The sequence below is a fragment of the Zingiber officinale genome, chromosome 5B (genome assembly GCF_018446385.1).
Source record: "Zingiber officinale cultivar Zhangliang chromosome 5B, Zo_v1.1, whole genome shotgun sequence".
NCBI lineage: Eukaryota > Viridiplantae > Streptophyta > Magnoliopsida > Zingiberales > Zingiberaceae > Zingiber > Zingiber officinale.
In genome coordinates, this window is record NC_055995.1 from 132,098 (window position 1) to 145,632 (window position 13,535).

Here is a 13,535-nt window from a genome sequence, read left to right on the forward strand (position 1 = left end):
CACCACTAATATCGTCAATTATTGAAATACCCTCACTATACCTCTATCAATTCCTTTACAATAGTAATCATCAATCATCAAAATGTAACAATCACACACGTTTATCATATTCACACCCAAATTTTTTCAAATACATGCCAAATTACATCACAATAATTTCGTCCTCTTCCGCGTCTTTCTTAATCAATAATTTTGAGTGGCCGAGAAATTTTCGATACCAATTGGCCGAGAGCTTCGGAGTCCTTACTTGTGTCTCATAATCCACATGATAAATCCCAAACCTCAAACTATACCCATATAGCCATTCAAAGTTATCCAACAAAGACCATATGAAATATCCCCTCACATCAGCCCCTTGCCTACCACCCAAATTAATCATGATTAATTAGCCATTAATCAGACTCATTAAGATCGCATTTAAATTAATTGTTTACCTCATTGCTTCGTGCAAAGAAGAGAGGTAGCTTTGCAAGTATTCTACTCTCTCCTTGTCGTTTAGTAATTCCTTCAGTGTAGTATTGCGATAGCTCCCTTGTGGATAACCTACACAAATTAAACCTAATTAATTAGGCTTGCATTGATTTAATGGCGAGTAATTAAAGAATTAATACTAACCATTTTCAGTAATAATCATGGGCATGTTGTTGTATCTTCGCTTCATGTACATCACAATGTTTTTCATGCCACGTGGAACCACGTAGAAGTCCGGCATTACAGTCTGAAAAGGATTAATTATGAGTTAATTAAATTAACAAGCAATTTAATTTAAATTTAATTTAATTTACCGGTTTTCCAATTGGGACCCCCATTTTCTCTCCAACCGTCGCCACAAACGCGTCCAGTCCGAGGTCCACGACGTCACACGCGGAGAGCATGCAATCTTTCACGCAGAGACTCGTGTAATGATTAATTCCAATGAAGTCCAGCTTGTTTCGCAATTTCTCCTTCTCGCTCGCTGAAAACTTGGGCAATCTGGCCCCCAGAATTTGCCTCATTTCAGGAGGATAATCCCCGTGCACAAAGGGATCGAGAAACCTGCGCCCCGAAAGTAAATAGAGATAAATTAACAGGCTTTTTTGTAAAATAAGATCTAGTCGAAGGGAAATAAATATTCGGTTCACGCCCTGTAGTTTTCCTTTTTTCCTTTTTACCATGAGAAATAAAACGCTGATGCTCGTTGACATGCCTCGTAATCTGCCGTTACGTTCCTGAGCGGCTCGAACCAATCGGTGGCCACTACGATGCCTACGCTGCCCCCTTGCTTTTCCTAATTAATTAATTAATTAAAAATAAATATATATATATATATATATATATATATATATATATATATATATATATATATATATATATATATATATATATATAATTAAAATTTAATTTTGTGAAATATAGCGAAAGGTCTATTTATTTACCTGGTATTTCAGTCTGTATAAGTCGACGGCAGTCGCGTGAGCTAGTATTATGTTATGGGCTACGATATACGGTTCGATGGATGAATCACCCGAAGAACAATTACTGAATGGATGTGAGCAGCGATTGGGAGGGTATGTTCCGGCCATGTATCCATTAGCGGCTACGATGTTGGGTTCGTTAAAAGTGATCCAGTACTTGACTCGGTCGCCGAATTCCTTAAAACATGTATTCGCAAAATATCCAAAATCCTCCCTGAAAAATATTTTTTTTATTCATGATTTTTTTTTTGAGAGAGAAAATGAAAATAAGAGTGAAATAATTAATTTAGGATTTAATAATTACTGTATTTGAGAGTTCAACCATCCACCGTATTGTTCTTCAAGCTCTTGTGGAATGTCATAATGGTTCAGGGTGATAAATGGCTGAATTCCTAATAAAGTAAAATATATTTTAAAATGAATTTTTATTCATTTTTTAAAATAAAAAAGATTACCTTTAAGCAGTAAGGCATCGATGAGTTTGTTATAGAAAGCAATTCCTAGTGAATTAATTCCTCCATTTCTTCCTCCTGCCGAATAAAAAAATAAATACCAATTTATATGTATTTTAAAGAATTAAAATTAATATATAAAATATTTTTTTTTAAAAAAAAACTACTCACTTGGTAGAACTCTTGACCATGATATAGAAAATCTATATGCGTTGACTCCGAGAGACGCCATTAATTTAACATCTTCCTGAAAAAATTATTATTATTATTATTATTATTATTTATTTTATTTTTAAAAAAAAATAAAATGAAAAAGTTACCAAGTAAAGATGATAATGATCGTCAGCTATGTCTGCGTTGCTAGCGTCCTCAATGCGGCCTGCAAAAATTAATATGAAAATGAAAATAAAATAATGCTAAAAAAAATAAGAATTAAGTAATTATTTTGTACCGGGAATATGAGAGAAAACGTCCCAATTGCTTAAGCTTTTTTGATCATCCAAGTAAGCTCCTTCGATCTGCAATTTAATTAATTAATTAATTAATTAAATTATAGATGTATGTAGTTTTGATAAATTATCTAAGTTTCAAAACATCTAAATCACTTTTCAAAATTAACAATTCAGATACCTTATATTTTTTTTTTAACCTTTTTTTCGAGTCAATTGCTCCTGTGTAGCAATTCAGGAGATTATTCATCAGTTTTTTTTAAATGTTCGATTTGTATTAAAATTTTTTACTGTTTTTAATATATTATATTAAATTAATAAATGAGGACATTAGTATAAATAAAGAATTAGAAGAATCTATAGGACCTAATTCTATATTATTCTGAATTCTCAAAATATATTAATCGATTGTTGATATTGATTAATGGACTTACAGAGTTTGAAATTATATATATATATATACACGAAGAATAGGAAGAGCGGCCACGAGGATAAAAAAAGGTTAAATTGACAGATTGAGTTGTGATAAGTTCAAGGGAGTCATCATCTTTCCCGACTGACCTAACTAGCCGATCAATCATCTTGGATGATCCGCTACTCTTCCTAGCTGATCCGCCACTCTTTATGGCTGACCCGTCACTCTTTCTTAGCCGATCTGCCACTCCGCTTGGTCGAGCCGAGCTAGTCTTCCTGACTGATCCGTCATTCTTCCTTGTCGATCCTCCACTATATATGGTCGATCCGCCACTCATTCTGGTCGACCCATCACTTTGGTCGATCTACCACTCTGGTTCATCCGCCATTCTTCCTTGTCAATCCGTCACTCTGATCGATCCGCAACTCATCCTAGCCGACCCATCACTTTGACCGATCCCATCACTCTCGCTAATCCGTCATTTTTCTTGGTCGATCTGTCACTCTTTCTGACAGATCCGCCACTCTTCCTAGCCGATTTGCCACTATCATGACCGACCAAAAAATTTTAGGGTTCATGCATCCCAATTGGGTTATAATTTTCAAGCTATTTTTTTTTAAAAGATTTTACCTTTATGGTTCAGGCATCCTAATTAGGTTATAGTGTTTAGTAAAAATAAAAATAAAAAAAATAAATTTAAATATTTATGGAGTATTATAATATATTTTGAAGATATATTTATATATTTATCTAAATTTATACTCAGTCGTTCCTGAGTTATGCAGAATAAGAGTATATATATAAATAATCATAATCAATTGCAACAAATTGATTATTTAAAAAATAATCATAATCAATTGCTACAAATTTGGAATTTACTATATTGATGAACAGGTCGCGATCCGGAACGGTAAGGGGTAAAATGAGAGTAAGGGCTAATCATTTTGAAATTTGGGTGGATATTTTGAAAACTTTAATACATGGTTGCGTAACTTGGCAATATAATTCTGATAACATCATCGATCGAAAGCAATCGAAGGAGCGTACCTGAAAAGAGGAAGTCGAAGTGCCGAAGATGAACGAAGCAGGGAAGTGACTCCTCCGTAGATCATCGCAAGCAGAGAGAGGGAGAAACCCAAATAGCACTGACAATTGCAGAGCTATTGCTATGGCTGATATCCTCGTCTTCATCGATCCTCTTCTTCCTGATCCGTCGTCAATCGACAGCTGCCAAAGGATTAATTAGTACTTTTCTTAGCGTAAAATTAAAATAAGAGACGGGGAATTAAAGGAAGAAACGAAATTTCTTACAATAAATTGGCATAAAAAACTCTTCATCTCGGTCGATCGATCGATCGATCGGATGATGGTTTCTGAACTACTTAAAGAAAAGAGGAGGAGGAGGAGTAGTGTCGGTGGACGTATTAGAAAATTTTGCTCATCAGCGAAGAAACAGATCACGCAACATATTAAATCAATTTCGCTGACTGACATTTCCACGTGCTGAGATATATAAATCGAAAATAATTAAAAATAATTTTTTTATTTCTTTAAAACTCACATTATCTCCCACAGAATCAATAACATTATTTTAATGGCGCTGAGTGATGAATAATGAAATTTTTTATTGTGCTAAAAGTTTTTCTTTTTAAATAAATTAAATTTATTGTGATTTTTTTTTATTATTATTATTTTAGTTCACCTCCTTTCTCCGGATGGCTGGTCTTCTTAGAGCTGCTGAACTGGTTCGTCACGCTTTTGCCCATGAACTTCCCAGCTCTGCTTACGGCGCCGAGCCCGCTTCCGACGAGTCCAACGCCGGCGCCGAGGCCGGATCCGACCATCCCGACGCCGGCGCCGACGCCGGTCTGCACCAAGTCTGCGCCGGCGCCGACGCCGGACCCGACTATCCCGGCGCCGGCGCCGAGGCCGGACCCGACCAGCCCGACACCGGCACCGACGCCTGTCTGCACCAGGTCGGCGCCGGCCACGATGCCGGTGTCGACCATGCCGACGCCTGAGCCGACCAAGGAAGCCGCCCTGCCGATGACAGCCTTCGTGCTTCCGATGACCCCCTCATCCTTCAGCTTCTTCCTCGCCTCTAGAGCTCTCTTTTCTTCTTCCAGCGCCACCAGCTGTTCTTCTTTCGTGAACGAATGGTATAGCACCTGATGAAGGATTTCAGCAAGTATTTAGTTACAATATTAATCTGATAAACAAAACGAATATTATTTTCTTATTTATGTAAACTTAAAGCCGACCTTCACCGTAAGGCTCCCTCTGTCCTTCTTATCCTTGATGCTTAGAGTGTCCAGTGATGAAAGCAGCTTCAGCTCCATCTCTTTGGTGGCTTCAGGTTTCAGTTCCTGCAAACTTAATTTCGCAACGCCCATCTTTTTATCCTGTTGAAGGTTGTCTTCATCGTAAACCTGAAAATGAATAAATAACAATCGGTAATTAAGCCGATGTGCAACCAAACTGTTTGAAAGGATTGAGATAGAGAAATGACTTCGAAATTAATAGATTGCGTTTCCTTGTCCTCGGCAAGCAGTTCGAATGTCTCATTCCACACAGGGTTGAGATTGTCGTCGACGACTTTGGTTTTGACTTTGAAAACCGGGCGGACGTATAGAACTACGTACGGATCGGATTTACCGACAAGTTCTTGATTCTTTAAGCTGGTCGCTCTGACAATTGTTACTGTGAGCTTCCCTTGTGGTTTGAGCTCTAGCTCACTGCAGAAATCGATAATACAACTTTCAGTAGAACATTACGATTGTACAAGTAGTCCACGCACAAGCCAAACTAAAATGATTGTTACCTAATATCGACATCTACTCCACCTAGTGGAACGACAATTCTGTGGGGCCATTCAAGCATGTCAGTGATTATTGAAGTGACAGTATCCTACATAACAAGATTTAGAATGATCTTCATCACATTTATTTTGATGAATTTGGAGTGTGTGTGTGTGTGTATCAAATTCAACTCACATCGATCATGTCTGAAAGGCCAGGAATAGCAGTGAGGCTCCCTCCCACAGCCTTCAATGTATAATCTATTCTAGGCTTTGGCTGAAAAGAAAGAAACAAAATCAATGAATCAGTCATTTTAAACATGAAGAAGACCCAAAGCAGATCACGTCAGCTCTACGCAAACATGCTGGTGTAGAGTAGTGCGACGGTGATCATTTTCGACATACCTCGGCGAGTAGTGCAACGACAACAGCAGAAATGCAGGGAATCTCTTCGGAAAGTTGAAATATAACACGTATTACAGTGAAGACCTGTAGATCCTTTAACTACACCCAGAGAAATGTAGCAGCATCAAATTTACAAAGGTACAGAGTAATCAAGGGCATAGTAGGCTGTTAGAAAAATACAATCAACTAAACTAACCTGAATAGGCAGTGAAGCAACGAATGCATCGACTACAAGAATTATGCTCAGATCTCCACCCCATAGAAAATCAATGTCCATTGTAAGTTGTCCTTTCTTGAGACACTGAACTCTAATACCTTTGGTAAAAGATGAATATATCAAATGCAGTGTAAAACTTAATTCAGATGGAACAGCTAATTAGGTAGAAATTTCTCCTGTAGAGTTACCCCTTTCCGTAAAAATACTAGGAATACTAAAATGTGAACATCTTATAAAACAAAAAGCATTTAGCATAGAAGCTTAGAATCACTAAAAATATTAAGACTCCCGAAAGGAAGTAAATAAATCCAGGAATCTTAGTGAAAAGAAAAGTAATACACAAACTCAGTTTCTCTCGAGGAAGACGAAATTAAGGAGAAGAAAGCATATCAATCCTTGTAAGTTTTAAGCATAAATAACCAATTCAACAGTGAAGTTAGCTCATATATCATTTCACTGTAAAAACAACAAACTAGTGAAAACAAGAACCTCTCAATACATTAACAGCCTCAGTGAAATATTTTAAGCAATAGAACAAAGCACAATGTAACTAAATCATTCTAACAACCCAGCACCGTAAAACATGTAGCAATTAGGAAAGCATATAAGAAAATTACTAAATATATAGATACTTGATATTTAGAAGTTAGAACTGCACCGTAAACAAACCTTCAATTTTAGGTGGCACATTCCCAAGAGAGAGCTTGCTGAACTTGAGTGAAGATATTCCTGATGGCCTATAATCATCCAGTAATGGTTCAACTGTATCCTTGATTACCAGCGTTGCTGCCTCAAACCATGTAAACCAATAAATTAGATTCAGGTAGAATTTGACTAGTTGATCAGACAATAAAATACCAAAATCATAAAGAATCATAAGACTATGGTTGGAGAATTAACACTAACTGATTATAATCAATCCATGTTCTAATTGTGAGAGAATGCATATGTCTGCATTTGGGATAGCATATGAATCGCTAGTATTTATGTGCTATCTTTTGTAATTTTTGCTATTCATTAGTGCATGATGCTTTTGAAAAGGTAGATTGAGTTTTCCTTCAGTCACCAAGAATTTCTCATCATATTGAATGGTTTTGTCCTGTACATCTTTTTATTAAATAATTCAAAATTTGATCCCTATCACCTTCCATTTTGTTTTATATGTTCCTTTTTAGTTCATAATACATATATTTCAATCTCTTCCCATATAATATAGATTAGTTTCTTTTTCATCCTTCTTTACCATACTTTTCATTTACATTTTTCAATCCTACCAAAGAAAGACAATGAACAACCAGTCACAACTTACTCAAAATTACACATTATACTACACACAAGGCACCTGTGCCTGTAGGTTGTTACTGGATACTTGGATAGATCACTCTGTAATCCTGTATACAGATGTCAGAGTGATCAGAGTTCAGATTGTTTTGTGATTAATAAATATACTTGAAGCCTAATACAAGAAATATAGAAGAAAATTTTCTTCTCATTGCATGATCTTGCTGGTAGAAATGCTCCAACACAGTAAAAAATAAAGGATAAAAAAAACAAAAAAAAGAGAGGCTCTGTCAGCATTGTCATTCCAATGATTCAATGTCACTGTGATCTCGTAAAAATAGAATTAAAGCTCTATCAAAGTTTCCAATCTTGGAATAGCAGTACAACTCTAAACAAGTAGTAGCTAAGCTTACTTCTGCAATAAAGGGCCACATTTTGCCTAACAACTTGTTTAGCCATTTCACCTGAAAACATTGAAACATAACTTCACCGAACAAAGTACATGATTAAAACTGGCCCAAGTGAATAAAAGAACTAAAAGAAGATGCAATACAACAGCACAGGGATCAAATCAAAAAGCAAATTATCAAGAAACATGTAGTTATTCACTACACATGAAACACCTAGCTAATAAATCAATTAGCCCAACTCTACTCCGTACTTAAATCTAGAAATGGGAGTCAATTATGCACCTATATAGCCATATTATAAAGAAGAAAGATGGCTATCACAGAACTACACAATTGGCAAAATTCTCAAGCACCTTTTCCCTGCATGGAAAAATTCTCAAATATCTTTTCCCTGCATGAATTATTTCAAAAGGCAGAAGAAGCAGGTAACTATGAAACTCCTAGCTAATAAATTTATTAGCCACACTCCATCCATAAATCTGGAATCTGGAAGCCAGAAGTTTGTAAGAAAAATAGTAATGAACACTTCAACTTTTGAAACCTCTCTAGCTAATCTAAACAATGATTTTCCAGATCTCCCTACAATAAAGTGTCTTTGCCTAAATTACGAATTAGTTCAAAGATGAGATTATGCGGTCTTTGTCTCCATTTGTGTGCTTTTTTCCTTATTAGACAGAAAGCAAGTAAATAGTTGACAAATCATTATAAAAAGTAATCAGACAGCAATTAATTTTACCACAATTCTGGCTAAAAAGAAATTTAATAATATTTATTTACTTAATATGTATCAAATACTAAGTTATCCATAAATACAAAAGTCACCACCAAGTGGAGTACACTTCAAAATTTACAGCTATTTCCAATATTGAGAACATCCGTAGACTTTGTGAGAACTAGTTCTCACTGTCATTCATCTCTCTTCTTCCTCATTCGGCATCAGCAATTTGAAAGTCCATTCAAATCTTTGTGAGATGTTATAATAAGACTGTGACTGAATACCCAACATGACTAAAATAACTGAATGGGCCATATATTTCAGATGTATGCACTTTGAAAGTGTTTGGGCTTTTATAATATTAATCAATATTGTGCAATAACCTGTTCAAATGCAGGAAACGAAACCCATTCAGGGTAACTGTCACCACAAAGTTTCTTCAACTCATCTCTGCCCATAGACGCAAGGAGTTTTATATCAGCAGCCTGTAGAGAAGTGAATGTGAACAATAACATAAATATGACCTTTTTCAACTAATCCTAGCATATTATAATGTGAAGAAGCATAACACAGTTAATGCGAAAGATAAAATGCTAGTACATACATGATAGATAAACCACTACAATCACTATCTAATCTAGGCATGAACAATGTGTTGCTATACCAATTGAATTAAACCATAGAGCCACTATATATCAAGAACCTTGAGTAATTCTCATTCCCACATAAAAACCAGTTTTTAGTTGGCACGACTGCAAGCTGATCGCATACTGTTCAAGGAGACCCTAAAAATTCTATCATAATTCCTGATCCAAATCTCAATTTATGCACATCATCCTTGAGCGCGGACCTTGCTAATCTACTACGTCTCTTTACAATTTTCATAGGCAAACAAAATTCCAGATCCAAAAGCAACCTCGTAGAACAGATTATGAAACACGCATCAAGCTACATTACGCACCGACTTCCAACAAACAACTGAACGCCAGAGCGAGAGGGGTGCGCGTAGGGGAAGAGATCGTACCTTGGCGGCGCGCTTAGAGCTTCGGCGCTTCATCATGCGGTTCCATCCGGCCATCAGAGAAATTCCAACCATCGCTCCCATAATTAACCCCGAGATCAGCCCCATCCTTCCCACTTAATTTCCTCAGCGATACCGAACCACAGAATGAGTCGATCCAGTATTCGTCGAAGACTCGATCGCACGCTGTGAGGAAACCGACGGATCCGAAGAGTTGAAAAGCAGAGAGAGAGAGAGAGGGGGGAGAAGATGGAGGAGGAGCAAGCGAGTGAACGAGAGAGAGTTTGGAGAGGAAACGGCCTGGTGACAACTGACAATTCGGATCGCGTGCCGTATCATGAGATTTTAATAAATTGAGAAATGTCTATGATTTAAAATACTTTAATATCATCAAATTTTCTTTTATATTTCTAATTTTGATTGGTGTTAAAAAAAATTAATTATTAGTATTTTATATAATTTACATATTCAATTCTTACTTATATGGTCCTTACTAATATTACTATTTATCAATTAGAAAAACTTATAAATATTGAACAAAATTTAGATACTTTTTCAAATGAACCCTAAATCCAAGAAGAATATACAGTCAAAGATTGTTATCCTTTTCTATAGCACTCTATAGATGTTACAGAACACAGCCACTTCATTTACCAGATGGAGGGGAAGAACATTTCACACTTATGACTGAAGAATCAATAAGAGCACTTTTACAACGAAAACATAATTACATGTATCTAGGACTAATTGTGTTTGGTCTAAGAGGACTTATTAGAAAAAACATAGGAGCTAAAGTCTTTTTAACCCTTTATAACTCAAGATTTTCTAATAATGATAAAATAGTTATTGGACTTATTGAAGTCAATATGAATAATAACTTGGAAATTACTTATTTTTATCTAATTTTAATATGACTATTTCAGACTTTATAGAACATATTAAAATCTCAGTCCAAGTAAGACGTTATGGAGATTTTCAACGTCATAATATCCAAATTGACATAATTTTTCTAGAAAAAATAATGACTAATATTAATAATAGTTTTAAAGTACAAATAAACAATATTATTGAAACACTTACTAAAAAAGAATTTATTTTCTTAAGCCTAAATACTTTTCATCTAATCTACTAGTTGGGTTAGACTGAACCCTTAATCTAGAACTCAGTACTAAATAATAAACTTTACAACCAATGAAATCTATTATTTATAAAGATAGACATGGTAGTTCTATAGTAAAATTTCATAATTATAAACCCTTAACATCACAAGAAGAGGATCATGATGATAACCAACTAATATGAACTTAATGAATATAGAATACACCACACAACCAGACCAAAATAATGAGGCAAATTATTTATTTTATGACTTGAATGAATATGTTTACATCTCAGCTGAAATAGCTATCTATTTCACTAATGAAGATTTAATAGAATTAGAAACTTTTGATCTCCTATACCATAAATTAGAACCTGACTGGATGTTATATTTTGATGACAATTATAATATAATTGCTAAAAAGAAAGATTATTTCTCAAACATCAATTTAATGAATCCAGCTAAATCTAGTAGCACTAGCAATTTCAGACCACAACCTCCACAAGTGAGTTATCCTAAAAGTTTTATGAGAACTATAGATTATGGACTAATAACAATCCCTTGTTGAGAACAATAGGTAAAAGAAGACCACTAGAAATTACTTACTTTGGTAAAAAAAAATCAATCTTATTAAACATAGGAGAATGCGATGATCCACAACTATATGATACCTATTTAGAACAATGGATAATCTCTGTTAAAAAAAGATTACCAAGCCAGACATGAACTAGATATAGAATCTATGAAGCCATGATAAGAGTAGAAGAAAATTACTTATGAAATGTTGCTAGAGCAGCATGAGAAGCTTATAAAACTACTTATCCTGAGGAAGTAACAAGGATTGCTTCACAAAGAAACAACATACTTAATTTTTGTTATACCATTCATCGGCTATTTACTGCCAGAGATGCTAACACAGGACTAGACATAAGGCAAAGAGGAGCTATGCAAGATTTAGAACAATTGCAACTCTTTAGTTGGAACTAGATTAACCCTTTTGTAATGACTTTTTAGCATTAACAGCAGCCTTAGACAATTATTGTAACCCAGAATTAGGAGAGCAACTCTTTAGCAAACTTTAAGGAGATTTAGCAAAAGAAATACATAAAGCTTGGACAAATATGAAAGTAGCACCACAATATGATAATATTAGAGTACGAATTCAACATATTATCTTAATACTTAAAGAAAAGTATACCTATATTCATATATAAGAATAACTTTAAAATTAACAATATGGATTCTATAGCTAGATTTATACCTCACAATAATATGGTCTCTCCCAACCTAAAACACAAACAAACCATAGAAATATTTTATCAAGAGTGCCCAAACCATGTAACAAAACCTAAAATAGCTAGATCTAGAAAAACATACTATGTTAGAAAAAGTAGAAAACAGAAATCATACCTAAACAAAGATAAACATGTAAGAAAATTTAAGTCACAGAAAACTTATGTCAATACTATTACTTGTTTTGCCTGTAATGAACTTAGATATTTATCTTATGCTTGCCCAAATAAAAAAAATCTATATATAAGAGAAGCAAAATTAGTTATATGTACCAATCTTGACTTAGTAGAACTACAATCAGATATCTCTGATACATCTTCGATTTACTTTATTATTTCAGTAGATGATTTGGAAGAAATACTGTCATCTTCTGACTATAGCCTAGTAAATTCTTTCTTATATCCTTTATACCCTCCTAACCTTGAAACATCAGATTACATGCTTTTAGATAATTTATAAGAATTATGGGAAAAAAATTTCAGACATAAATTTAATGCTCAAACAACTTAACACTAAAACTATAGAAGAACTTAACTGTTCCCATGATTGGGTACTAAAAATAGGAACTGATAACATTTTTTTGTAGTTATTATCCATCTTTAGATAACAGAGGCACATGTAAGATATGTAGGAAACATGCCTGTAACCTATGCCTCCATCAACTCTTTTCTATTGTAATACCCATAAGCCAGCCATCTAAGGGTAACACTTGAAACTTTTTACTTGAAACGCGAGTCTCTGCATTAGAAACCCATCTTAATCAATTGGAAATTGAACTTGCTACCATACATAAAACATTAAATGGACTCCTTACTCCACCGGTTTTACAGATTCCACCTTCTTCATAGGTTCCTGATAAAGGTAAAGGCCTGCAACTTTTTATTACTCCATTAGATACTGATCTAGTTTTTATCAAATCCTCTAGAATATGTAACACAGGAAAAACCCTAGACATTAGAGTCAAATGTCTTGCTAATATTCATGGACGTGAATTCATATTACATGCCTTTCTAGATAGTGGGACTACTAACTCCACAATAGATAAAGCCACACTTTTTTTAATATTACTAAAAACCCTTATCAAAATTGCCTCCCAACCATTAATTAGTACTCAATTTGATGGTCAATAATTAGAATGCACATAATTAGAATGCACATAATATAGATTTATAATTTTATGATAATTATGACACATACAGTATACCCTTCCACTCTCTAAACTATGAATTAAACCATTATTACATCCTAATATACACTTGATCTTAGGATTATATTTTCTTTTAGCACTAGACAGAGCTTTCCTTCTAACCAAAGATTATGCTCTTTCCTACTCCTCACCCATAGTCTCAAACTATCCATCTATTGTCCATCCCTTAACCACCAAACCACTCATAGAACCCTTGCCTCTTGACAGTACCGATAATACCTCTTGTAAATGTTCTACTAAACATGTCTATAAATAGTCAAGTGAGCCAACAACGTCTCTTAATAACCCATGTTAAACTTGTGCTCTAGCTCTTTCTAACT

The 13,535-nt window shown here is 34.7% G+C and overlaps 2 protein-coding genes across 2 annotated transcripts; both read right to left on the bottom strand.

Moving 5' to 3' along the window:
• Nucleotides 1–18: 18 nt before the first annotated feature.
• LOC121983764 (beta-glucosidase 18-like) lies at nucleotides 19–4,243 on the bottom strand. Its single transcript, XM_042536372.1, has 13 exons — nucleotides 4,082–4,243; nucleotides 3,818–3,997; nucleotides 2,358–2,424; nucleotides 2,227–2,285; nucleotides 2,078–2,153; nucleotides 1,910–1,984; nucleotides 1,759–1,846; nucleotides 1,416–1,668; nucleotides 1,152–1,267; nucleotides 786–1,035; nucleotides 616–718; nucleotides 435–543; nucleotides 19–359 (listed from the first exon to the last, which is right to left on the bottom strand). Exons 1-13 carry the CDS (start codon nucleotides 4,106–4,108, stop codon nucleotides 143–145), a joined length of 1,620 nt encoding a protein of 539 aa, XP_042392306.1. The 5' UTR covers nucleotides 4,109–4,243; the 3' UTR covers nucleotides 19–142.
• On the bottom strand, nucleotides 3,860–9,926 carry LOC121983765 (calcium-dependent lipid-binding protein-like). The gene is made up of 12 exons (XM_042536373.1): nucleotides 9,620–9,926; nucleotides 8,979–9,080; nucleotides 7,884–7,934; nucleotides 6,859–6,979; nucleotides 6,169–6,287; nucleotides 5,973–6,071; nucleotides 5,764–5,844; nucleotides 5,592–5,677; nucleotides 5,280–5,505; nucleotides 5,032–5,199; nucleotides 4,473–4,938; nucleotides 3,860–3,997 (listed from the first exon to the last, which is right to left on the bottom strand). Exons 1-12 carry the CDS (start codon nucleotides 9,722–9,724, stop codon nucleotides 3,987–3,989), a joined length of 1,635 nt encoding a protein of 544 aa, XP_042392307.1. The 5' UTR covers nucleotides 9,725–9,926; the 3' UTR covers nucleotides 3,860–3,986.
• Nucleotides 9,927–13,535: the final 3,609 nt, after the last annotated feature.